The following is a 27,971-nucleotide window of genomic DNA, read 5'->3' as shown; positions in this document are numbered from 1 at the left end:
ATGTTTACTGGCACCTGTTTTGAGCAGCTAGTTCGGGAGCCCACAAACAATGCACTTATCTGAAAACCATTTAGCTACAAATAGGCCGGACCTTATCAACAGCTTCAGTATAAAGATGGGGATTATCACTACAAAAGTTAATAAATCAGTCAACAAGGATAGGAGAGTTTCTGCTACGTGTAATGACTACACTCTTGTAAGACGACAAATTCTAAGGGCTGTGTATGGCCACTTACACCCACATGAATGACTCATCTTCCTGTAGGATTTACATATTTCCCATCAGTCACCTCCAGCAGGGATGTCTGCCTAGTAAGAGGATTAAGGACAGAAAAGACCCTAAGTGCTTTAACAATGAAATCTGCAAAATGATGAGGGAGCAAAGGCTGTTGCACTATAAGTTCAAAAGAGAAAACAAATGAACGGCATAGAGACAGAAGTGATGACACTTTCTGCAGGGCCTGACCATCATTCTGCAGGACAATGCTCAAGCAGGTACAGTGCAAGCTGTTACTGATTTTTTGACTGATGGGGTTGCTGAGTGCTGTACCACCTACTGCACTTCCCTGACTTAAGCCCTTGTGAGTTCAACTCAATTTCTAAACTGAAGGAAACACTTCATGGCATTCGCTTCAGAACTGCTACAAATTTGTCGGGCAACAGACCATGCCACTCGAACTGTCAACACAACTGGCTCTGCTAAGAGTATCCTACAACTTCCACATCACTGGCAATGGGTTATACACAATGCTGGTGACTACTTTGAAGGTCAGTAAAACTTTGAAACACGTATCTATTTTGTACGAGTTGTAAATCCATAGTTGCCACTATTAGAGTTCCAACTCTTATATAATAGATTTGCTTGAGACAAAAGCTTATACTCCTGAATAAGCACAGTTTTAGTAAGCATCACTCGTGTGAAACTCAGCTTGCTCTTTTCTCACATGACATACTGCAAACTATGGAAGAAAAGCAAGAGGGAGATCTCATATTTCTAGATTTTCAAAAAGCCCCACTGCAGACTTTTAATAAAGATATAAGCGCATGGAATGGATTCCCTGATATACGAGTGGCTCAAAGATTTCTTAAGTAATCTAAACCAGAATGTTATCCTTAACGGTGAATGTTTATCAGAGACAAGGGTACTGTCAGGAGTGGCCAAGAGGTCCTCGATGGTGAGTGTTTATCAGAGACCAGGATATCGTCAGTAGCGTCCCTGGAAAGAGTGATAAGACTGCTATTATTTTCTATATACATAAATGATCTGGTGGACATACAGGGCAGCAATCTGCACTTGCTTGCTGATGATACTGAGAAGGTGTCATAGTTGAGTGACTCTAGGAGGATACAAAGTGACTTAGACAAAATTTCTAGTGGGTGTGATGAAAGGCAGATAGTTCTAAATGCAGAAAAGTGTAAGTTAATGTAGATGAGTACAAAAAGCAAGCCCATACTGTTTGGATACAACATTAGTAGTGTTCTGATACAGTCGCATCACTTAAATTTATGAGTGGAACATTGCAAAGCGAGGTGAGTATTGCGGTAGGGAAGGCGAACGGTTGAGTTCGAATTATTGGGAGGATTTTGGGAAAGTGTGCTTCATCTATAAAGCAGACCACTTATAAGAAACTGGTGCAAACCATCCTTAAGTACTTCTCAAGTGTTTGGGATCTGCACCAGGTCGGATTAAAGGCAGATATCAAAGAAATTCAGAAACAGACTGCAAGATTTGTTACTGGAAGGTTTGAAGAACATGCAAGTATTATGGAGATACTTGAGGAACTGAAATGGAAATCCCTGGAGCAAGGCAATGTTAACATTATTGAGAAAATTTAGAGAACCAATATCTGAAGATGATTGTAGAACGATTCTACTGCCGCTGACTCACATTTTAAGTAAGGACTACAAAGATAGGAGACGAGAAATTAGGGTTCATACAGAAGCATATAGGCAGTAGTTTTTCCCTTACTCTTTTTGTGGGTGAACAGGAAAGAAAATACAATTAATGGTACAGGATACCCTCTGCCACACACCGTACAATGGGTTGTGGAGTATGTAAGTTCAGTGAAACCCCTATTTTACGTTTTCTTATGGTTCAGACTCAAAAAACGCAAAATTTTGGAAAATGCAGAATCAAGGAAAATGTTCAAACACCAAAAAATATGAGCAAAAACAAATGAAACAGGGATATATAATTAGAAATTGCAATCCTTTTCAACACTTTGTATAAAACTGTCTAGTGAAGGAAACTAAATGTTCAGTACAATGTTTATACAGTAATTTGTGGTAATAAATTTCATCAGTTCTTAAAATATAACAGATGTGTAACAACTGTAAAAACTCACCAAAAAAATTGAAATTGGTATCTGGGTAAAAGGCAAACAAACTGTTTTCCAACATGCTATGACCACAAATTATACGTTCACAACACGTGTTTTTGAGAGATCATCCTTTGTGCTCACCAAGAAAAAAGCAAAAATTGATGAACATATTGAATTAAACCAGAAACATCACCCCAGCTAAGTTGTTGAACCATAAGCATAAATGTGGACATCCACTTAAGGACATACTTTGTCACCATTGCTGCTATAATGTCAACTGGGGAAGTATAGTTATGGAGATTGAGAAAATTACTTAAATGTCCTAAAACCGAAACTTATGTTTCAAAACTCAGTTAGCAATAATAACTAAATGTCTTTTATTATCATCTGAAGTCATAGCAAAGCTCACAGTATGTAAAATCACTTAATTGGAATTTTCTTTCCAAAACTTTAATTACTCTATGTTAATAGTATAAAAAAAATCATTATTCAAAATTATTATTTGCTTATTATTTTGTTGTGTGAACACATGGGAATGTATGAGAGAGTGTATGTGGGACATACGTTAATACTTAATGTCATTTTATGTAAAACCTTATAAAATTGGACCGTGGGAAAATTGTATTGCAAACACGATGTAGACGATGTATGTCAGTGTATGCTTGCTTTTGTAAGAGGGCAGCCAGAATAAAAGTTGGAAGCGGGGTAAGTTTCTATATTAATTTAAAGATCATTTTGCATTTCGTTTTATTTTATTAAACAATATATTAGAAATTGGAATTATAATGACGTAAGTGACTATCTGATTAGTGGTTGGCTAAGGCAAGTTTTGCCGTGAGAATGATCTGGAAGGATCATTCTGATTAGTCACTCAGATCAACAGCCAATTAGAACTAAGCTGTTCCCAGGTGCAGATAGTTATGTAGGCAGAGAGGAGAGGAGCATCGAGAGAGTCTTTCACTAGCCTGCTTCTGGGTATCACCATGATAGATGTCCCCGTGAAAATAATATGTAAAATTAAGAACTAGTGAGTTCATTGCATTTAAAACGTGTCATGACTAAGGTGGCTTAAGTTATGAAGATTTTGAGGAAATTTTGATGTTTATGAACAAGTTAGTTAAAGTTTTATAAGCGTGTGATCTTTTGGTCCTAGAGACAATTCCGCGTGGCATATTCCATGTTCTTTATGGAATACTTTGGCGAGCACTTCTGATATAGAAGACCACTGAAATGACCGAATGTTCAACTCGCTAACCGGGTCGGACTTGCAGGAAATCTGGCTGCTTTTACATGTGTAATATGTTGGACAGACAGTGAACTTTGTATGATAGAGTATTAACATAGTAAGTACGGACTTGATAGCCATTCACGTGCTTCCTTATGAATAAAAAGACGTTAATAGAATTTTCAAATGCTTACTGCAATTAAACTGCAATCTCTTACCACCCGAAATTTGTGAAAATGAACTTACAGGAAATGATTTGCAACTTGAGTTACGTGGCCTCTGTGTGGTAGGTATTAGGTAGTGGTTTCACCAACACTGCTTTACACTGCCTAGCGTGTATCTACTACTGCAGAGTGGAGGGACGTCAGAAGGAAGAAATATGGAGGTAGGTGAACTGTTCGATGAAAATGACAGAGAGAGAGTAAGGAGATGACAGAACGACAGACTGACCCTGCCCCACTGCACTATGTTGGGTGCATTCTCAGTGATGCCACAATGAAGCATAATCTATATACGAAAATACACACACTGACATCCGCAAAACTCAATAACTTTAATGTTTAAAGACTTCTGAGTGATTTCTGTAACCCAAATTAATGAACATTTTAATTAAACTGTGTTGTGATAAACAAGTGGCGAGGAAAGTCATTCTCATCGAAACAAGTGTTTATTGGAAACGTTGGTGCTCATTGTGGACTGAATTAGTCAAATTACTTCACTGTATTCTGCTCTGATAAACTGTTACAGTATTGATTGTGAACTGTGACATTTCCATGTAAATGTGAACTTTGTTTTTTTGCCACATTTAAATATTAATTTGGTGCATTAGTTCGTTGAATGTTTGTATTGTATGCTGGTATTCTGGTTGCTATAGATTTATTTATCGATTGTCATTTTTTTCTACTTTTAGTTCACTGTTGCGGTCTGAGTTTACACATTGTTATTCTGTCCCTTGGAGACAGTAAGTAGAGCTGTGGAGACTAAAGAATGGAATGCCAGGTGGAGAAATCAGAACATTTCCGATATATCTTTCTGTTTGAGTTCAACAAAGGGGTCACAGCAGTGGAGGCAGCCAGAAACGTTTGCATCATTTTTGGGGATAATGCCATTGGACAGAGTACAACAAGAAAATGGTTTCCGCATTTTAAGGAAGATCATTTTGACAGATTCTGCATGCTCAGGAAGACCTTTGGAGGTCTATGAAGATTGTTTACACACATTAATCCACAATGATCTGCATCAGTGTACTCAAGAACTGGCTAACGTGGTGTGGTCATACCACCATTATGTGATGTCTGTATGCAATGGGGTAGGTCCAAAAATTTGGTGTACGGGTACCGTATGCTTTAAGTCAAAATCACTAAAATCTGTGGGTGTCCACGTGTGTACCTTTGCTTGCTCATCATCAACGGGCTCACGAACAACACCGACCATTCCTACCCTGTATCGTTACTGGTGACGAGAAATGGTGTCATTATGATAACACAAGGAAAAGAAAGGAGCGGCTGAGCCCAAATAAAGCAGCAACTTCTTGTACTAACACCTGCAAGCACCCACAAAAGATAATGTTATGGATCTGGTGGAACAGCAATGTGTGGTGTGATATAAATTGCTTCCCCGAGATGTAACCATCTCTGCTGACATTTATTGTCAACAACTGAGACATCTTGCAGACACAGTCCAAGAACACAGCCAGGAAGACTGTGTGAGGTGACGCTGTTCCACAATAACACCTGCTCACTGTCTGCTACTGACAAAAAACACTATACAGGAGTTAGATTGGCAAGTCATTCCGTATCCACTTTATTCACCTGATCCTGCTCCCTCAAATTTTCACCTTTTCTACTCTGTATGAAACAACTTTCAAGAAACTTCATTTCTGAATGAAAATGGCTCGAATAGTTCTTTCCCTCAAAACCACATGATTTCTACAGTTGTGGAATTGAAATGTTACCCCAGCTTTGGCAGACTGTTGTAAATAGTGAAGGAGTGTGGATTACTGATGGCTTAAGTTTCTGTCATGTGTATCTGTTACATTTATCCAGCAACCCAATAGATTAAATTCGCCCCCGGACTTTGATTGTTAGATATTGTAGGTGATAATCTGGTTCAGTGCATTAATATATTTTCATGGTTGACAAATGGTCACTATTAATAATAATCAAACTTCATAAAGAATAAATGCACGAGTTAATGCAGTCTTATGTACATTTCTGAGCAAACATCAGCCTGCACTCATTCAGACTCAAAGCACTGAGGTGAAATGGTGTTAATGAGGAGAGGCTATGAAAACCAGATCAGTACTGCTAAAAATGGATGACCACCCAGCTCTGTGCCTCTGGTGAAGTGCCATCACCTGCCGTAGTGCTGCAGCCTATAGTTCAGGGTTCATCTCTCTGTGCACCACTGTCTGTCCTCAGGTCACTACGTCACTGCCATCTACAATGTAAGCTACCTTTGCTGTTGCTTGCCACTGGCTGCCTGCTCCGTTGAGGTCCACATCTGCTGCTGCTGGCTCAATACCCAGTGTGTCAGCAATGTTGAGCTCAGCAAGCCATAGCCTGGACAGCATGTGTATGCTGAAGGCTTTATGTTATGCCTACCTCACCTGCTACACCAAGAGGAAATGACAAGCCAAGCCATTAGTTGTCCAAATCAGATGGAATAATAAAGAACTGTTTTGGTCATTCATTGCTTCTCTGCAATTTGCTGCAACATCCTCCCCATTTGCACAAACCTGAGATGTCACAGATGGGAGACGAATGCCTCCTGAAAAGCACCAACATGGATCCCACAACCCAGCAACAGTCATCACACTACCAACGACTACAGTAGATAACGAACAAGAGCTAAAGGTCACACTGCACTGATACAGGTAACCACTCCTCTATTTTGCACGCTAGTCTAATGTTATTCACATAAATTCTTGAAGTAAAGGCAGAATTATGAGGGCGAGCTGAAAAGCAATGCCTCCAAATTTTTTTATGGGAAAAGTCTTAAAGATTTTCAAATAAAACAAGTGTAATTAACAGTGTCCATCTTTGTTCTTCATGGCTACATATTAATTTCTCAACATAGTCACCCTGGGGATGAATAAATTCTCCTAAGGAGGGCCCAGTTTCTTGATACAGCAATTGCAGAATGTCTGACTTAATTGACGAAGCCACAACCTCACCTCCGCTTGCAAGACTTCATCACCATCAAAGTGAAGTCCTCAAAGGTGCTCTTTAATTATTGGAAACAAATGGAAATCAGATGATGCCAAGTTAGAATTATATTGGGTAGGATCAATGACAATGAACTCAATGCATCAGATTCTTGCAGATGTCATAGCGCTTGTGTGAGGTCTGGGATTGTCATGCTGAAAGAGAGGGTGCTCCATGTATCGACAAACTCTTCAAACTTGAAACTTGATTACAGCATGCTCTTTTTTTATTATTATTTATTTTATGGCCTTCATTGGACCACTGTAGTCAAAAATACAAAGTTCTAAACAAGTTGTTACACATAGATACAATTTGGTTTGACAATAACTTAATATATTTAGGTAATATGATTATTAGAGGCTATTCTTATATGAAAGGTGTTTTGCTCTTCTGTCTGCCCAATATTTCTTCATTCTTTCAGATATTTTCTTTCTTTCTTCATCTGAGACAACTCTTCCTGCATTCCTTTTCTTGATTTTCATTTGTAGTCTGGTTTGCGGGTCTTGCAGTATTCTGGTTTTCTCTGTCTTGTTTTTTTAGGTCATCTACTGTAATTTGAAGTTCTTTTATATCTTCCTTAATTTCTGTGATCCATTTAATGTCGCTCTTGCTATTCCACAATTTTTGTATTATTTTTTACTAATTCTGTTTTCTGGAGTTCTCATCAGATGTCCAAAGAATGAGATGCGTTTCTTCCTGATTGTGCTCATGACTGGTTCTATTTTCTTATATACTGTTTCATTTGATGCTATTCTCCAATGTCCATTTATTTTATACTGTTTATTTATACATGTCCTAATTATTCTTCTTTCTATTTTTAGTATTCTGTCAATTTCTGCTGTATTAGTTGTTTTGAAGATAGTTTCAGCTGCATACGTTATTTCTGGCTGTGCAACTGTTTTATAGTGTTTTAATTTTGCATCTATAGATAGGCTTTTTTTGTTGTATGTGGTTTTGGTAATGTAATTTGCATAATTCAGTTTTTTTATTCTATTTTGCCATGGTGGCTTCTCATTTAGATTGTATGTTATTATTTCACCTAAATATTTAAATTTATCAACAATTTTGATTTCGTGTTCTCCTATCGTAATTTTGTTTGCAAGTGGTGGATCAGTTAGCATAATGTCCGTTTTTTCAAATGATATTCTAAGCCCTACTTTCTCTGCTATTTCTTGTAGTGGTTTCACTTGTTGCCTGGCTTCTTGAACGGTGTTGGCTAGGAGAGCAAGATCATCAGCGAATCCCAAGCAGTTTAAGCTAATATCATCTTTTGCACTTCCAATTCTTATCCTCTTTTGGATTGTCCTTGTACCATTCTCTCATTATGTATTACAGTGCACAGTTGAAAAGTAATGGTGATATGCAGTCACCTTGTCTTAAGCCTGTTTTTATGAGGAATGGTTCCAAAATTTCTCCTCTAAACTTCACTTTTGATTAGGTGTTGGTTAGAGTGAGTTGTATTATTTTAATTAGTTTTGGATGAGTCCTAGATCTCTTAAAATTTTTAATACTGAAGGTCTGTGGAGACAGTCATATGCCTTCTTAAAATCTACAAATGTTATTGCCAGAGGTTTGTTCCATTTCTTGTAGTATGCCATAATCAATTTTAAACTAATTATCTGCTCTGCACAGCTTCTCCATGGTCTGAAACCTCCCTGATATTCCCCTAACTCCTGTTCTAATTGCTCCTTGATTCTTTCATATAGGATCTTGGATAGAATTTTATATGTGAAATCTAGGAGAGAGATTCCTCTGTAGTTGTCTGGGTTGCTCTTATCTCCCTTTTTGTGTAGTAGGTGGATGATAGCTGTGGTCCAATGTTCGGGAAATTGTTCTGTTACCCAAATTTTTGTTAGAGCCATGTGTAAGGAGGTCTTGACTGTGTCACTTGCATATTTCCACATTTCAACAAAAACCTGATCTTCTCCACATGCCTTATAATTTTTTTGTTCTTTAAGAATTTCTTCTACTTCTTGGAAAGTTGGAGGGTCTAGTTTGTTAGGTTTGGTTTTTATTGGGGTATTTATGTTGACTTGTAAGGGTTCTTTGGTTTCCTCACAATTCAGAAGTTTGTAAAATGCTTTTGCCATGATTTCTACATTTTCCTTGTTACTGTGTGTCATTCTTCCATCTTCATCTTTCAGCATTAGTGTAGGGGCCTCATATTGTTGTAGTTGTTTCCCAAAGGTTTTGTAGTAGTTCCTGGAGTTGGTTTTATGATAATTACCTTCTATAGACTTTATAATATCTTTATGAAATCCTCTCTTGATTCTTCTAATATTTTGAGTGAATTTTTTTCTTTCATTTTTTAGGTTGATGGCATTTTCTTCAGTTTTATGTGTTTGAAACTTTAACCATGCTTGGTGTCTATCTTCATGGAATTTGTCACATTCTGATGTCCACCATGCATGTTTCCTTCGTGGGTTCAAGGGAGCTAGATTCTCTGCTTCTTTTTTAAGATTAGGCACTAGTTGTTCTAGATCACCTGTTAATTTGATGGTTTGTGTTATTTGTTGGTACTTATTATTTTTAATTAGCTGATGTGGGTCAAACCTCCTTTTTATTTTATTAGTTTTTCCGGTCCTCTTCTTTAACGGTGTGAATTTGATTTTAATTTTAACCATATAATGGTCTGAGCCTGTGTCTACTCCTCTCAGTACTTTAACATTGTGGATCTCCTTATGAAAATTTTTGTCCATACAGACATGGTCTAGCTGCCACTCGCCCTTCCTCCAGTCTGGATGTTTCCATGTTTTAAGTTTACTTGGCTTCCTCTTAAAGTATGTCGATTTAGATATAAGGTTGTGTTCTCTGCAAAGTTCTACAAGTCTTCGACCGTTTTTGTTTGTAAATTTATGTGGACTCCATTTTCCAATTATATCTTTATATTTCCTTTATATTCCCAACTGAGTATTGAAATCTCCCAATAAGATTTTTACATTCTTTTTATTTACTCTGTTCACAGTTTGTTCTAGAAGGTCCCAAAACTTATCTACCTCTTCTTTTGTTTTTGTTAGACAATTTTTTTCATTTGTTGGGGCATGAGCATTTATTATTGTATAGGTTTTATTCATTGTTTTAAAGCTTAGAGTCGCAATTCTTGGTGATACTGCTTGGAAATCCGTTACTGAATCTATTATTTTTATGTTTACTAAAAACCCTGTTCCAAACTGGGGACATTGTTTCATTGCCCTCGGTCCTGGTTTCTCATTATAAATTCTGTATCCTTGTGATTCGAATGGGTCCTCTGTGGTGTTTCTCATTTCTTGGATCCCTGTTATTAAAATTTTTTGTTTATTTAGTTCATCTGTGAGCTCCTTGAGTTTTCCGGTCTGAAGTAGTGAGTTTATGTTGTGTGTTGCTATATAATTTATTTGCTCATGTTTAATCTTCTTTTTGTGTTTTAGTGTGCATTTGGATGGTTGCAAACGCTCCGATTCGTTGCTGTCTTCTAGTTGACTACCCACCGAATCCGATGTAGCCTTTTCCTGCCTTTTTGAGCAGGACGGTGGAATTTTTTTCCTAAAAGACCTTTCCATTTTTGACTGTCGAAGGTTGTCAACCTTAGTTGGAGCAAGCTCCGATTTACAACTCCGGTTGTTAACCGCAGAGGGTGTGTTTGGTCTGTGAGAGCTATTTTATTTCACTCAAGTCCGCCAGTAAACCGGTGAGGACTTCCCTATGCGCCACCTGGGACGCGCCACGTAGGAGAATCACCTCTCCTCCTACTATGACAGCATATTAAAAATGGTTCAAATGGCTCTAAGCACTATGGGACTTAATATCTGAGGTCATCAGTCTCCTAGACTTATAACTACTTAAGCCTAACTAACCTAAGGACATCACACACATCTATGCCCGAGGCAGAATTTGAACCTGCAGCAGCAGCAGCAGCAGCGCAGTTCTGGACTGAAGCAACTAGAACCGCTTGGCCACAGCAGCCGGCGCTCTTTCTTACACACCAACACAGTTATGGTAAGCATTGTCATATTACATGCTACAATTCGGAGCCTTCTAGCAGCAGAGGGGCACAAATACGTAGGTATTAAGAATAAATATGTCGAATATGTCATTTAAAAAGCTCTAAGTTTTCACATAAAAAATTCGAAAGCATTACTTTTTAGCACACCCTCATCCATAGATGGTGAAGCAGAACCTACAGTGCATAAACAGTTAGCAAGCCCCACATTACCATTTGTAACTCAAAGAAAGTTCTGTGAATGTGAAGATTTCCAATTTACAAATATCACGTAGTTAACAATAGATACCTATTTCATTCCCAAGCTTAAGGGATTGTCAATGAAACTTACAACTGCATACTTGCAATTATCAGTTGATGAAACACCCACGAACATAATGATAAGAGACATAGAACTAGGCCGGCATTGCTACAAGCATCAATCTTTAGGCATAAATAATGCAACCACAATTTTTTTTAAGCATTTAGGCATCAACAACTACATCATACTTCGCAAGCCACCTAATAGTGCGCGATGGAGTGTACTTTTTGTACCACTAACTGAGCTCCCCAACCCTGTTCCACTAACGAATAGCACGTGGAAAGAATGATTGTCAATAAATCTCTGTATTGGCTCTAATATTTCAAATTTTCTCTTCTTGGTTATTACGCGAGACATGTGGGAGGGGGCAGGAAGTAATATGTTGTTCGACTCTTCCTGGAAAGTGCTCTCTCAAAATTTCAATAGCAAATCTCTTCTTGGTGCACATTGCCTCTCTTTTAACATCTGAGAATGGAGTTTGTTGAGCACCTCCGTAAAGCCTCTGTACCAGCTGAACAATCCTGTGATGAAGCACCCTGCTCTCCGTTGAATCTTCTCTCTCTCTCTCTCTCTCTCTCTCTCTCTCTCTCTCTCTTGTATCAGTCCTACCTGGTAAGGATCCCAGATAGATGAACATCACTCAAGAATCAGTCAAACAAAGCACCTTACAAGTCACTTCCTTCATGAATGAGTTATGTTTCCCTAAGAATCTCCCTATGAATTTGGGTCTGGCATTTGCTTTTCCCACTATTTGTTTTATGTATTCATTCCATTTAAGGTCATTCTGGATAGTTACTCCTAGACACTTTACAGTAGATACTGTTTCCTGCAGTTTGTTATTAATAGTGTAGCTGCACAGTAGTGGGTTTCTATTCCTATGTATGCGCAATATGTTACACTTATTTACATTCAGGGAAAACTGCCATAGCCTGCACCATTCTCACTTCTCTGTAGACCATTCTGTAAATTGTTACTATCTTCTAGCATTGCTACTTTGTTATAGACAACCACATCATCTGTGAACAGCCTTGAAGGGCATCCAACACTTTCTATTAGATAAGTTATATATATCGTAAACAATAAAAGTTCTATCACACTTCCTTGGGGTACTCCGGAAATTACCTTTACATCAGTCAATTTGCTCCAGTAAGGGCGACATGTTGAGTTCTATCTGCTAGGAAGTCTTGAATCTAGTCACAAATCTGCTCTGATATTTTATAAACTCATAATTTTTTTCACTAGACGGTAGTGCAGGATGGTTCAAATTGAGATGAAGCAGCTGGGATTTTTTTTACTTCCCCTCTTGTTTTGCCATCTGTGTCCTTAAAATTCATTTTTTCACTTCTAACTAATTACTATTAACATACATGAGTATAATCTGTATTTTCATACAAGAGAAAGGTTGGCCCTCAGTTTTAAAGAATATAACACCAGATCTAATTTTGTGCTTAGATTTATGTAGGTAATTGATTTTCTAATTTATTTTGGCTATTCCAAGTTAAAACTTTCATTACAGAGTGAAATCAGTAATTGTTTCGTAACTTAAACTCTATTGTTGACATATAAACAAATATAAATTCTGCACTAATGATAAACATTTGGAAGACGAAATGCTAGTAATATTAAAATTATCTATTTGGCTCTATTCAAAAACATGTTAGCAAAGCCAGCTCTTCATTAATTCCAAAGTAATTAACAGTTTTCTCAAAAGTATTGTTTGCATAACTATATTTGTTAATTTTACAATTTAAACAAATAATTCGGTCTAACTCTTGAAGCAGAAGAAACAGTTAAAAAGACACAATTTTTCACTGTATTCAGTTAATTTAATGAGTTAAGTTTTAATTGTAATTTCCATAAATTTAACTTCAAACAATGTGTAGTTTCAGTATATATTATTGTGATGACACATAAGAGCTCTATTTTTGGTCACGAGACAGTCAGTCCATGGCTGAGTTTCAGACAAGGAACCTGTGTTGGTTAGAACTACAACAATGCATCAACTTAACAGTGAGATAAGTGTTACACCAATAGGCCGTGTGTTAAACCAATGACAGTGTCTGCTCCATATGTACCTGATTATTATGAAAGAACTGTGGATTATGTGGTTATGTTTTTTACTGCTCCTAATGTTCAACAGTAAACTATTCCAGAATGAGATTTTCACTCTGCAGTGGAGAGTGCGCTGGTATGAAACTTCCTGGCATATTAAAACTGTGTGCCCGACCGAGACTCGAACTCGGGATCTTTGCCTTTCGCAGGCAAGTGCCCTACCAACTGAGCTACCGAAGCACGACTCACGCCCGGTGTGAGTCGTGCTTCGGTAGCTTAGCTCAGTTGGTAGAGCTCTTGCCCGCGAAAGGCAAAGGTCCCAAGTTCGAGTCTCGGTCGAGCACACAGTTTTAATCTGCCAGGAAGTTTCAGTAAACTATTGTAGCAGTATGTGGATGTTTGCCTAAAACCTATTAATGAGGCTTATGAAAAGTTAAAGCAATAGCACATTGGCCATATAACTGGGTAATATTGGGGGGTTGTGAACAGTGAAAGTAAAAGACAGTGAAATGCAAATGTGCATCTGTTGGTTACATCATTTACAGCAGGCAGTAGTTGTACTTCCATAACCCATTTTTCAGCCAGTGTAGCAGCCAGTACGTTGACACGGAGGACAACAAATGAAGAAAACAAAGTAGGCAAACTGCTACAAAATGCCTTCATGGAGTCAAGGAACACGAGTTCAACCTAAGTGCTGTTGTCTATGGCACTGTGGATCTGACGGAGGAACAGAGTGAGCTGAGTTTCGCAGGCTCTCTGTTTGCGGAATCCACTTTGATTTTTATAGAGGAGATTTATATTCTCCAAAAACATCAAAATTTTTAGCATAAGACATGTTCCATAATTCTACATCAAACTGATGTCAACTAGACAGGTCTATAATTGTGTGCACCTACTTAGCAATGGGAATGACCTGCACTTTCTTCCACTCATTAGGGACCCTTTAATGCTGCGGCAATCTATGGTAAATTACTGCTAGAAGGGGAGCAAGTTCTTTTGCATAATCTTTGTAGAATCTTATAGGTATTTTATCTGCTCCTGATGTCTTACCATTACCAAGTGATTGTAGTTGTTTTCCTATTCCGCAATTGGTTATCTCAATATCTGCCATTTCAATGTTCACACAATTACTGAAAGGAGGGACTGTGTTACGATCTTATGCGATGAAGCAATTTCAGAAGACGAAATTCTGTATTTTGGCCTTATCCCTGTTGTCTTCTGTTTCGGTGCCAGTATGGTTACTGAGTGAATGAATAGATGGTTTTGACACACTTACTGATTTTACATACAACCAAAGCCTCTTAGGGTTTTTACTCAGATTGGTTGACAAAGTTTTAATTTCACAATCATTGAACACTTCTCTCATTGCTCTCCATACGCTCATTTTTGCTTTGTTCAGATTTTGTTTGTCAGGTAGGTTTTTACTTCTCTTGAATCCGATACAAAAGTTCTCTTTGTTTATGGAGCAGTTTTCTAACAAGGCTGTTACACCATGGTGGGTCTTTCCCATCCCTTAAGACCTTATTCGGAGCATGCTTGTCTAGGGCATATTGCACGATGCCTTTGAATTTTTTCCATTTGTTCTCCAGATCTTCATCCTCATCACTGAATATTTGATGCCGACTGCCCAGATACTCTGAAATTTGTATCTTGCTTGCTTGCTAGTTGTGCACGCATCACCTACAGCAGTGCATCAATCACAGAACTATTCCTCAGAAACACTTTCCTTGCCATAGCCAGTCTACATTTTATGTCCTCTCTACTTAGACTATCATCAGTTATTTTGCATCCCAAGTAGGAAAACTCACTCACTGCCTCACGTGTTTTATTTCCTCATCTAATTCCCTCGGCATCAACGGATTTAATCTGCATCAACTGATACATTCCAGTATTCTTCTTTTGCTTTTGTTGTTGTTCATCTTATACACTCCTTTCAAGACACTGTCCATTCTGTTCAACAGCTCTTCCAAGTCCTTTGCTGTCTCTGACAGAATTACAATGTCACCGGCAAACCTCAAAGTTTTTATTTCTTCTCCCTGGATTTTAATTTCTACTCCAGTTTTGTCTTTTGTTTCCTTTACTGCTTGCCCCATATACAGACTGAACAACATCAGGGATAGGCTAAAACACTGTCTCACTCCCTTCCCAACCACTGCTTCCCTTTTGTGCCCTTTGACTCTTGTAACTGCCCTATGGTTCCGTGCAAATTATAAATAGCCTTTCACTCCCTATATTTTACTCCTGCCACCTTCAGAATTTGAAAAAGGGTATTCCAGTTAACACTGTCAAACGCTTTCTCTAAGTCTACAATTGCTATAAATGTATGTTTGTCTTTTCTTAACCTGTCTTCTAAGAAAAGTCGTAGGGTTAGAATTGCCTCGCGTATTCCTACGTCTCTAAGGAATCGAAACTGATCTTCCCCGAGGTTGGCTTCTACCAGTTTTTCCATTCGTCTGTATAGATTTTGTGTTAGTACTTTGCAATCATGACTTATTAAACCGATAGTTTGGTAATTCTTACATCTGTCAGCACCTGCTTTCTTTGGGATTGGAATTATTATATTTTTCTTGAAGTCTGAGGGTAGTTCACCTATCTCATATATCTTGCTCACCAATGGGAGAATTTTCACATGGCTGGCTTTTCTAGGGCTATCAGTAGTTCTAATTGAATGTTGTCTACTCCCAGAGCCTTGTTTCCACTTAGGTCTTTCAGTGCTCTGTCAAATTCTTCAGGCAATATCATATCTCCCACATCATTTTCATCTATGTCCTCTTCCATTTCCATTACATTGCCCTTAAGTACATCTCCCTTGTATAGACCCTCTGTATGTTTCTACCACCTTTCTGCATTCCCTTCTTCACTTAGTACTGGTTTTCCCTCTGAGCTCTTCATATTCATACAGGTGGTTCTCTTTTCTCCAAAGGTCTCTTTAATTTTCCTGTATGGAGTATCTATCTCATCCCTAGTGATATATGCTTCTACATCCTTACATTTGTTCTCTAGCCATTCCTGCTGAGCTATTTTGCACTTCTTGTTGATCTCACTGTTGAGACATTTGTATTCCTGTTTGCCTACTTCATTTACTCCATTTTTATATTTTCTCCTTTCATCAATTAAGTTCAACATCTTTTCTGTTACCCAAGGATTTCTACTAGCCCTCATCTTTTTATACACTTGATCCTCTGCTACCTTTTCTATTGCATCTCTCAAAGCTACCCATTATACTTCTACTGTATTCCTTTCCCCTGTTCTTGTCAATTGTTCCCTAACGCTGCCTTTTTGCAATTTCTTCAGTTTTAATCTACAGTCCATAACCAAAAAATTGAGGTCAGAGTCTACATCTGCCTCTAGAAATGTTTTACAACTTAAAACCTGGTTCCTAAATCTCTGTCTTACCATTATATACTCCACCTGAAAACTTCCAGTATCTCCATGTTCCTTCCATGTGCACAGCCATCTTTCACGATTCTTAAACCAAGTGTTAGCTATGATTAAGCTCTGCTTTGTGCAAAATTCTACCGGGTGGCTTCTTCTTCCATTCCTTGAGCCCAGTTCATATTCACCTACTACTTTTCCTTCTCCTCCGTTTTCTACAATCGAATTCCAGTCCCCCATTAAATTATCATCTCCCTTAACTATCTGGATAATTTCTTTTATCTCATCATACATTTTTTCAATCTCATCATCATCTGCAGAGCTAGTTGGCATATAAACTTGTACTACTGTGGTAGATGTGGGCTTCGAGTCTAATATTGCTACAATAATGCGTTCACTGTGCTGTTCGTAGTAGGTTATCCATGTTCCTACTATTTTATTCATTATTAAACCTACTCCTGCATTACCTGTATTTCATTTTGTATTTATAACCTTATATTCACCAGACCAGAAGTCTTGTTCCTCCTGCCATCAAACATCCCTAATTCCCACTGTAACTTTAACCTGTCCATTTCACTTTTTAAGTTTTCTAATCTACCTGCACGATTAAGGGATCTCATATTCCATGCTCTGATCCGTAGAAATGCCAGTTTTGTTTCTCCTGGTAACGATGTCCACCTGAGTAGTCCCCACCCGGAGATCCGAATGGGCGACTATTTTACCTCCGGAATATTTTACCCAAGAGGACGCTATCATCATTGAACCACACGGTAAAGCTGCATGCCCTTGGGAAAAATTATGGTGGTAGTTTCCCCGTGCTTTCAGCTGTTCGCAGTACTAGCTCAGGCAAGGCTGTTTTGATTGATATTACAAGGCCAGATCAGTCAATCACCCAGACTGTTGCACCTGCTGCTACTGAAAAGGCTGCTGCCGCTCTTCAGGAACCACACATTTGTCTGGCCTCTCAACAGATACACTGCCATTGTGGTTCCACTTATGGTACGGCTATCTGGCCCACCAATGGCAAAGTCCATGGTTCATGGGGGGCCCCACTGTGTTATGTCTATTATTTTACAGGTGTTGTGTGATTTTTCTTTCAAGAAATGCATGAACAAAATTGTGGCAGTCACTGTCAGTTTGAATGCTATGTACGTTCAAAGTGCCAGTGATGGCCACAATTTTCTTCTTCTTATCGTCCACACTTTCCAACATATAAACTACTTTCGAAGTGCCAAAATGTACTAGAATAAATAAAATATCTATAAAAATGTTGCACTGTACAATGTAATTGTGGTGAGACAGTTGCAATTCCTGAAATCCAACACCCGGAGCCTCTGGTCTGCCAAGAAGCACCACAGTACTGGGTCCATGGATAAACCACGGAAATCTGCTGCATTACGCCACAAACAAACAGTCCTGGCCTGTGGGCAGATCGCTGAGACTAGATCCTACAGGCAGGGCCCACACATTAGTGGGAAACTATAGGCTTCAGATTGTCAGGCCCAAACTGTTAGAGGTAAGCACAGCAATGGCATACAGTTTTGGCCCATCATGAAAGTCAGCTCATGTGGCCAGCTGTTCACTTGTCGTGGACAACATGTTGATGAAATGAGACCATAGTAATCAATCCATGCAACAGATTACTTGCACAAATACTCTGAGAATCAATACTAATGAGGACAGGTAGCGACTCACCGAAAAGATCATCACTGAGCCATAGACAGACACATAGAAAAGACACACTCTCATAACTAAATTTTTCGCCATAGCCTTTGTCAGAAAATGCGGGTGCACACACATTCACACAATCATTTGGATACAACTCATGCACACATGACTGCCATCTCTGGCCACTGCTTCAACGACCTCTGAGAATCAGATCCAAACAAACCACTTCTCATTGGCAGCTGCTAGGCTAGCTGCATGAAGTGGTGGCAGCACTGACTCCAAGCTGAGGGGAGTGGTAGGAAGGGGAGAAGCAGTAAGAATGAGGGAGTAGGGAAGCATTGCATGTACTCAGCTGCGCCCAGCTAGCGACGATGCATGACATCTCAGTAAACAAACCATTTCATCTATCGAGACAAAAATGAGGTGTTTCCAATGTTGTTTTTTTTTCTGGTATTTCCCTGATACATTTGAAATTCCCTGATTACCCTGATTTCCAGAACTTGTGGCAACCCTGAATGTAGTTCATAGGCACCCAATGACCATGAGAAAGAGGGCTGTCTGTATATACATACAGTTTCAATGTTTTATTTGCAATATTTGAACAGAGGCCTTGAAAGTAAATGCCATTGTAACAAACATGAAAGTATTACATCAGCGACATTTTAAAAATCTGAGTTTCCTGAAGTTAAAGTGGTTCCATACTTTGAAACTGAGTGAACAAGCATGATGTTCACTTTGTATAGGGGTTTGCGTACTTCAGATCAGAAGCACTGAAAGCTATGCAACACACATACATGAACCATGCTGACAAAGTATAGTCTATATTAAACTTACCTTTGTGCCACAGAAGTGGGTGAGATGTATATGTTGTAAAAGGTATATCACTATTAAATGGATTCCATCTCTTGGTAAATGTTAATGGTTCCCCTCGATTCCACATTGCACGTAATCCACGTACATTGCGTGACCTGAAATTTAATTTGGACTATTGGACTCATACAGAAGCTTCTTTCCACATAATAGTCTTAAATACAACACATGTGAAGGTACTGACAAAATATTATATTACAGAATGATCTTAATTCAAAATAACATTGGTTGACTTCACTGCCATGTTCTACTGTAATTAAAAATTAATTTGCATAAAATCTGAAATTGCACTAACTAAATTTAAAGTTCCTTAAATAAGCAATAAAATTCATTCATTACATTTATCTGGTCAACTACATATCATGGAATGTTGACAGTTAAACTTGGATTTAAGTATCAGCAGAAACAGCTCTAACAATTGTCAGTAATAGTAATAGCTGTAGAAATGCAAGTAATATAAATTATTAATAATATACTAGTGCCTACAGTACAGGTCAACAAAATTAAGTTATATACTTCCAAAACAAAGGTTATTCAGTGTGCCCACTATTTATTAAATCCATTTCTTACAAGTATTGTCAACAAGGCAACACAGTGTTGCACAGGTTGCATTGATATGAGACATTTAATCAATACTGTGGCAAAAATCATTTATTAGCTTGTTGACAGAACAGAACAGAAGTAATGCAACAGTTCTAATAGCTTTGGGGTATTTGCAGGACACCATAGTTCAGTTCAGATTTCGCAACCCTGAAAAACTAAAATAAGATGATCATTATTAACACCCCCACCACCACTAGTCATGGAACATTCACTGGTAGATACATGCTACCTTTAGACTTTTCCATGCAATTAAAGACACAAATACACAAATCTATACCGCTCTTGCATCTTATCTAATGTCATTCTCGTCAGGACACATTTTACATCTTGTCACAGGACACAGTCTAGGTTTTGCCTTATTTCTTCGAATATGGGGGGGAAACAAATTTGAAGGTCCAACTAACACCCATCTGGTGGCTATTTATCTCACTCAATTCCACTTAATTTTCATCATAATCACATCTTCCACTCCACTCCACTCCACTTGCTGATACTTTTCACATCTACATCGATACAATGCAAATTACACTTACGCGTCTGCCATAGGGTTCATCGAGATACTTTAACAGTAATTCTCTGTTGTTCCATTCTCAACCAGTGCGCAGAAAAAATGAACACCCATATCTTTCCAACTGTGCTCTGGTTTCCCTTTTTTGTTATCATGATTGTTTATCCTTATGTAGGCCAGCGCCAATGAAATATTTTTGCTTGCAGAGGAGAAAGTTGGTGATTGAAATTTCGCAAGAAGATCCCGCCACAATGAGGAACACCTTGGTTTTAATGATGTCCACCCCCAAATCCTGTATTGTGTCCGATACTCTTTCCCCTCTTTCTCAGTAATGCAAAATGTGTTGCTCTTCTTTCAACTCCATTTGTTTTCCTGTCTCTTCTGGTAATTTTTAACAAGCATCTCCTCATTTTTCACTGTGTATCCCTCAGTTTTTCAATATTTCTGTATTACAAGCACAGGTCTCATTACCACTAGTCAAGATAAGCGAAAAACACCAACTGTAAACTTACCATGTTGGGCACACCATAATCTTCACTTTGAAAAATCCATTTACTTTCTCAAAATAGCCACAGTCACTTTCAATCTTCTGTTTGTTTCATTTGTCTTCCATTCAGATGTTATCAACTGCTTCTATGACTCAGTTGTTAATTTGTGTGATTTTCTTTCTGACATAGCCATCGTAAATTATTTCAGTCTTATTATAAAGTTTTTTCCTTATTTTCATTTATATTTACACAGAAACCTGCTATTTTAAGTTGTTCTATTTGTTGTTTATTGGCCCTTAAGGCAAACAATACAATGCCATCCACAAAATGAAGGTGGTTCAGATGTGTTCCATTAAACAAGTACTACTACTTCATTTTACCAGTTTAGTGTTCTGAAAATGGGCTCTCAGATTCCTAGTACATCCCATTTAATTACCCTGGAATTGAATCTCTCCACTTCAGTCTTCAACCTGCAAAGGGTTCTTCAGGCAACCTAGCCATGCCAATGTCTTGAAACAATTTTGGGAAAAATTGCGCATACTGAATCCCCTATCAGTACCATACTTTGCTCTGTGTTTGATAGAGCAATGGCGAGATAAATTTTTTCCAATGGTGTGGATTAAAGGCAACTATTGATAATACTGGAAGAATTGTTTATTAAAATATTAATCTTCTTTGCACAGTCTGAGTGAGCTCAACAGATGTTACACAACTGAATACTCACAAAAAAAAAAAGCCACAAATACTTATCTCTGATTCCACAGTGGCACTCCTCAGTCGACCAGAAAACAGGCTGCCTGCTACACAGTCTGAGGGTATTGCCAGAAAGGAGGATCTCTCTAGTGATGCAGTACCACCAGTCTTTTACATTCAAAACAGACAGCTTTGCAAAGTTTAGTTTCCCAGGCTAAATACTCATCTGCACAACTTTCTTTCAGGCACTGATCACCGAAGTGCAAAATTGTCAACAACGAACAGTGTTTGTGAGGTCAGGAGAGCAGAATGACACATAATTGGCACCTCTTCTTTTCCCTTCAAGAAAAGACATTTTAAATTACATGACATCCATTTGCTAATGTGTCATGGTTTCCACAGGAAGCACAACAGCTTTAGGTAGAAAGAGCCATCTGTGTAGGTGATGTATAATACTCCTTCCATCTCCCTCTTGCTATCAATGCACATGCAGAACTTACAACAACACAAGTTTATCAAAAGAGAACAGTAGTTTCCTCCTTCAGACCTTCTTAATAATCAGCTGACTAAGTGACTCATATTAACCTCATCACACAGCTGTTCTGTCCATTCTTCCTTAATCTTCAGTAGACAGTGAGGAGAGAAGCATTGGCCATGAGACTCTTACAGTATCAATGCCCACAGGAGTTAAAGGGGACCTTAAAATATTTCTGATTAGCAATTGCGACAAGAAACAAACAGCAAGCACGTAGTCAGTATTAAACATTCATTTCTGGGGCTGAAAATGTTGAGTATCAATGGGTAAATTCATAAGTGATGTACAATGAAATTTAGACAGATACATACCAGAGTAACAAGGGTTGGGAAAGACCCAATGTAGTTAAATAGCAAAGTCCTATAGCTGCAATGAAAGCAAACAGATTCATAATAATCAAAGTTTACTTGACAAGCAAATGCTGAACAAAGCCAAACTGAGTAACATAAAATCAAATAAGACATCTTCAGTAAAAACTTCCGGGCTCAGAGGCTGTGGTCGAAATATAAAATTTCCACCTAACGTTTCGTCTCCATCTGCAGGAGACATCTTCTGAAGTCGTCCAGCTACTGCCACTGAGGCTCCAGGTACTCTCGCATTTATAGAGCGCGTAGAGGGCACCACCATTCATCATGTGATACCGACATTATACCTATCTTTGGAAGGCGTCATCATTCTTGATTAAGAGTAATCAATTGTCATTCTGCTGGCGCAATGTTGACATCCATATTTTGTCCAACTTTAAAACTTCATCTTTTCTTTTAAAATTATTATGGTGTTTGTGAATCTCTATTGCTTCTCTATACATGTGTGCATGATAATGGAATATTCATACTAAAACGCTTGTCTCATTAAATTTAATTTCGTGGTTCTCATCGGCCGTTGCTGAGCATGTTTTTTGAGATGGGAACCACGACATTAAATTTAATGAGACAAGCGTTATAGCATGAACATTCCATTATCATTCCCGCATGTATCGAGAAGCAATAGAGATTCACAAACACTACAATAATTTTATTAGAAAAGACGAAGTTTTAAAGTTGGACAAAATATGGATGTCGACGTTGCGCCAGCAGAATGACAATCGATTACTCTTAATCGAGAATGATGACGCCTTCCAAAGATAGGCCTAACGTCAGGATCACATGACGAATGGTCATGTCCTCTATGTGCTCTATAAATGCGAGAGTACCTGGAGCCTCAGTGGCAGCAGCCGAATGACTTCAGAAGATGTCTCCCGCAGATGGAGACAAAACGTTAGGTGGAAATTTTATACATCGACCGTGACCTCTCAGCCCGGAAGTTTTAACTGAAGACAACACCGGCCGTGAAAGCCTATATTGTATGATCGATTATGACTTGTTGGTCTTGACTTTAAAAAATTCAAAAGTCAAATTTCTATTTGCCAACCTGATGAAATATCTTAAGACATTCTGATCTGATACAAATTCAGGAAATGGACTTAAGATATTTAATTTTCACTCAATTATTACACCAGCACTGAAATTGAGGATGAACACAGAGAAGGTCAAAATTATGAATTCAGATTTTGAAACTGTTTCACTAAATAAGACTACTTTCAAACATTATGTGAAGACTGTTAGTGGCACCAAAGTTAGTGTCTAGTCCCTAGTGAATGAGGCAGGAACTGAAACTGAGGGTAGCAAAGCAAAAGCTGAGATGCTTAACTCTGTTCTTAAATGTTCCTTTACATAGGAAAACCCAAGAGAATTGCCCTGATTTAATCCTCGTACCACTGAAAAGTTGGATGAACTAAGGGTTAGTGTCAGTGGGTTGAGAAACTGCTGAAATCATTAAAGTTGTACAAAGCTCCAAGGCCTTATGGAATCCCTATCAGATTCTATACTGAATTTGCAGCTGAGTTAGCCCCTCTTATAACTATACTCTATTGTAGATACCTCGGACAAAAAACTGTGCCCAGTTCTTGGAGAAAAGCACAAGTCACACCTGTCTACAAGGATAGCAGAAGTGATCCACGAAACTACCATCCCATAGCCTTGACATCTATTTGTTGTAGAAATTTATAACATATTCTGTGCTCAAACTTCATGAGGTCTCTTGAACAGAACAACCTCCTCAATCCCAACCAGCACAGATTCCAAAAACATCATTCTTGTGAAAACTACCTCACACTTTCCTGCAGTCAAGTAGATGCAGTATTTCTTGATTTTCAAAAAGCATTTGACTCAGTACCACACCTACGCTTATTGTCAAAAATACAATCATATGGAGTATCAAGTGAAATTTGCGACAAGACTGAGGACTTTTAGGTAGGGAGGACAAAGCATGTTAGCTGGATGTAAAGTCATCGTCAGATGTAGAAGTAACTTCAGGTGTGTCCTAGGAAAATGCGTTGGGACCATTGCTTTCATGTTGTACATTACTGATCTTGCAGACAGTATTAATAGTGACACCAGGCTTTTTGCAGATGATGCAGTTATCTATAATTAAGTACTATCTGAACGAAGCTGCATAAATATTTTGTCAGATCTTAAAAAGATTTCAAAGTGGTGCAAAGACTGGCAACTTGCTCTCAATGTTCAGAAATGTAAAACTGCTCCTCACAAAATAAAAAAATAAAAATATAGTATCCTATGACTATAATATCAAAGAGTCACTGTTGGTATCGGCCAACTCATACAAATACCTGGGTATAACACTTCGTAGGGATATGAAATGGAATGATCACGTAGGTCCAGTCGTGGTTAAAGTAGGTGGCAGACTTCATTTTATTGATGGAATACTGGGGAAATGCAATCAGTCTACAAAGGAGATTGCTTACAAATCACTCTTGCCACCCATCCTAGAATATTGCTCAAATGTGTGGGTCCTGTACAAAATAGGACTAACAGGGGATATTGAAAGAAAACAGAGAAGGGCAGCACAAATGGTCACAGGTTTGTTTAATCCATGGGTGAGTGCACAGAGGTACTGAACGAACTGAACAGGTGGACTACCGAAGACACATGTAAACTATCTCGAGAAAGTCTATTAGGAAAGTTTCAAGAACCAGCTTTAAATGATGACTCTAGGAATATACTACAATCTCCTACATGTCGCTCATGCAGGGATCTTGAATATATGATCAGAATAATTATTGCACGTGCGAATGGAATGGGAAGAAATCCTAATAACTAGTACAATGGGAGATGCCCTCCACCATGCACCTCACGGTGGTTTGCAGAGTGTAGATGTAGATTCTGAAATGACAAATACTGAGATAAATAATTGCGGAATAAATAATCAACTAAAATAGTTCAACAGAGAGCACTGGAATAATGAAATATTCTAAACAATTGGATAAAGTCACTGTTCACTCTCATTTCAAAAAAGAGGCACTGAAGAGACATTTTGTGGCTTTTGGTTATTTACTTGAGATTACACTCTTTCAAAAATATTTATTTTGTCACAAGCACTTCAAGCCATTTTCACATTTCAGTTTATTTCTTTTCCCATTCATCTGCTGATTCTGTAACTATGGTGTTAGTTTTTGGAGTTTACTTTTTGATGTGTGGATTACAAATTCTCGGCTTAGTTTAATGACTTTCAGAACTGAAGAATTACTTTCATACCTACTTTTAAATATGCTATATTAAGTTCTTCCATTATTCATTGAAATGTATTTGCACTACAGTGTACAGTGCCGTCAGCACACTGAAGTGATTCTTGTTATACTCCAGTAACACATGTTCATTCTTTGTTTCCCTGCTTTATAGAACTAAAATTACAGCATCTTTTGCTGTTTAAGTAAATACTATTTTGGTCTATGTCCAGATAATCTTAATTTCTGAAGATGCTTAAAGTGCTGTGTGATGTAATCTGGTAGACCAAACTATGCTTCAATACATTCTTATAACACCCATTTTTGTTTCTTGTCTTACAAGTTTTTCTTCCCTTCTATCTGTGCATATATTTTTACTATGCACTTTACAAGTCCGTGATAAGTGCAATTCAAAAGTGGTTTAGAACTTTTACATTCTGCACAATTCATTTATTCTAATATTAAAAGGGGAGAAGAGAAGTTTGTGGCACAACTTCACTAGAAGAAGGGATCGGTTGGTAGGACATGTCCTGAGGCATCAAGGGATCACAAATTTAGCATTGGAGGGCAGCGTGGAGGGTAAAAATGGTAGAGGGAGACCAAGAGATGAATACACTAAGCAGATTCAGAAGGATGTAGGTTGCAGTAGGTACTGGGAGATGAAGGAGCTTGCACAGGATAGATTAGCATGGAGAGCTGCATCAAACCAGTCTCAGGACTGAAGACCACAACAACAACAATGTTAAAAGGAAATAGAATGTCTGGCTAGGTGGTGTCAGAGAGGATAGAAAAACAAAGATAAAGGAGGAAGTGTCAGAGAAAGCTACCCCTCCACCTGTATCTCCCCTCCTCCTCACAATACATGGATCCATCTCAATCTGGGACTTGAGTAAGCTATCCCTCCTTTAAGACTACCACAACCTAGGCACCTTTCCACACAGAAGAAGGAATTAACAGTTCCAAAAGCTGGGTATAATGTTTTTTTCCTACTTTTAATTGTTCTATCTGCAGTTCTTTTATTGTCATCTCCTGAAAGCAAGTATTCAATAAAACCACCTTTTTATACTTATCAGCAGTCTGACTCAAAAAAGTATAAAACACAGGAAAGAGTAAAATACAGGGAAGCGCAGGAGACACAACAAGCTGTAGACTTTGTGCCTATCATTTTCTGTTTATGAAGACTGCCAACTTTAGTGTTTTAACCAGTATTTTGTTACAACTTTAATTTACCATAATTTTATATTGTTTATGAACTCTAAGTCTCACATTATAACACAAATATCTTTTTTGTGTGGTTTCACATAAGACTTTTGCTTCCATTTTTTGCTTACACCACTGGACACAATCGGAATAAAGAAGGAAATGTGTGTTTGTGTGGACTACTGCCTTTGTGATAATCACAAAGGCACTGCCCGAGTGCTGACATGTACAAATGCACATGCACGTTTCCCTCTTCATTCTGATTATGTCCAATGGTGTAAATAGAACACAGAAGCAAAAGTCTTTCATCAAACCACATTAAAAAGATGTAGTTTCCTAATGTGAGAGATAAAATTGCAGTAAATGAAACTGAACAACAAAAACAATCAATTATTGACAAAATTATTTAATTGGATAGATAAAAAAGCTACTCATCAAGCAGCGGCAGAACACACACATAAAAGACGGCTGTAATTTGCAAGCTTTCGGAGCCAGTGGCTCCTTCTTCAGGCAGACGGGTTGAACAGGAAGGAAGAGGGGAGAAGGAAAAGGACAGGAGAGGTCTACAGAAAGGGGTTGATATCAGGAAAGCCACTCAGAGCTGCAGGTCAGGGGTGACTTACCGTATGGGATGAGGAGGAAAGATTGATTGCTGGGGACTGCATTGGATGAGATTTGAAAACCTAAGAGCTTAAAGTTGGAAGACAGGGTAATATGCAGACAGAGATTACTACTTAAACATCTTGCATGAGTTAATAAGAGTGAAAAGCTAAGTGCATTGTACGTAATAGGGGTGGGAGGAGGATGGTGAAAAACAGACGGGAAAGGCAATGAAAGGTGTAGAAAACTAAAACAGAGTGAAGCAAAGAGTAGTTACAGTGAAGAAATGCAGAGACGGAAGAAATTAATGTAAATTAAGGCCAGGTGGGCTGCGAGAACCAAGGAGATGTTGTTGTGCTAGTTCCCATCTGCTGAGTTCTGGGGGAAGAATCCAGATGGCGCATGTAGTGAAACATGCGCCGAGCTCACAAATGTCACGCTGTAGAGCATGCTCTGCAAGAGGATATTGCGAGTTGCCAGTATACACCCTCTGCCTATGCCCATTCATCCTAATTGATAATTTGGTGGTAGTCATGCCGATGTAGAAGGCTGAACAGTATTTACATAACAGTTGGTATATGACATGTCGTTTCACTGGTAGCTATCCCTTTGATAATATATGTTTTGCCAGTTACAGGGCTATTATAGGTGGTGGTAGGAGGGTGCATAGGACAATGGCTCCTATCCATGTGACTGTCTCTGCTGCAAACTTGCCCTCTTCACCCACATACCACCACCTATGATAGACCTGTAACTGGCAAAACATATACTATCAAAGGGAGAGC

The 27,971-nt window shown here is 38.3% G+C and overlaps 1 protein-coding gene across 2 annotated transcripts in view; it reads right to left on the bottom strand.

Moving 5' to 3' along the window:
- The window catches only part of LOC124606660 (tumor protein p63-regulated gene 1-like protein), a 112,796-nt gene that overhangs the window by 19,314 nt on the left and 65,511 nt on the right, over positions 1-27,971 (bottom strand). For both annotated transcript variants that reach the window (XM_047138665.1, XM_047138666.1), the window contains one exon: positions 18,962-19,095. In XM_047138665.1, coding sequence (XP_046994621.1) covers positions 18,962-19,095 — 134 coding nt within the window. The remainder of the gene's footprint in view (positions 1-18,961; positions 19,096-27,971) is intronic.

The sequence above is a fragment of the Schistocerca americana genome, chromosome 3 (genome assembly GCF_021461395.2).
Source record: "Schistocerca americana isolate TAMUIC-IGC-003095 chromosome 3, iqSchAmer2.1, whole genome shotgun sequence".
In the NCBI taxonomy this organism is placed as follows: domain Eukaryota; kingdom Metazoa; phylum Arthropoda; class Insecta; order Orthoptera; family Acrididae; genus Schistocerca; species Schistocerca americana.
Note: the sequence above shows the minus strand (reverse complement) of the source record. Positions and strands in the feature narration are given on the sequence as shown.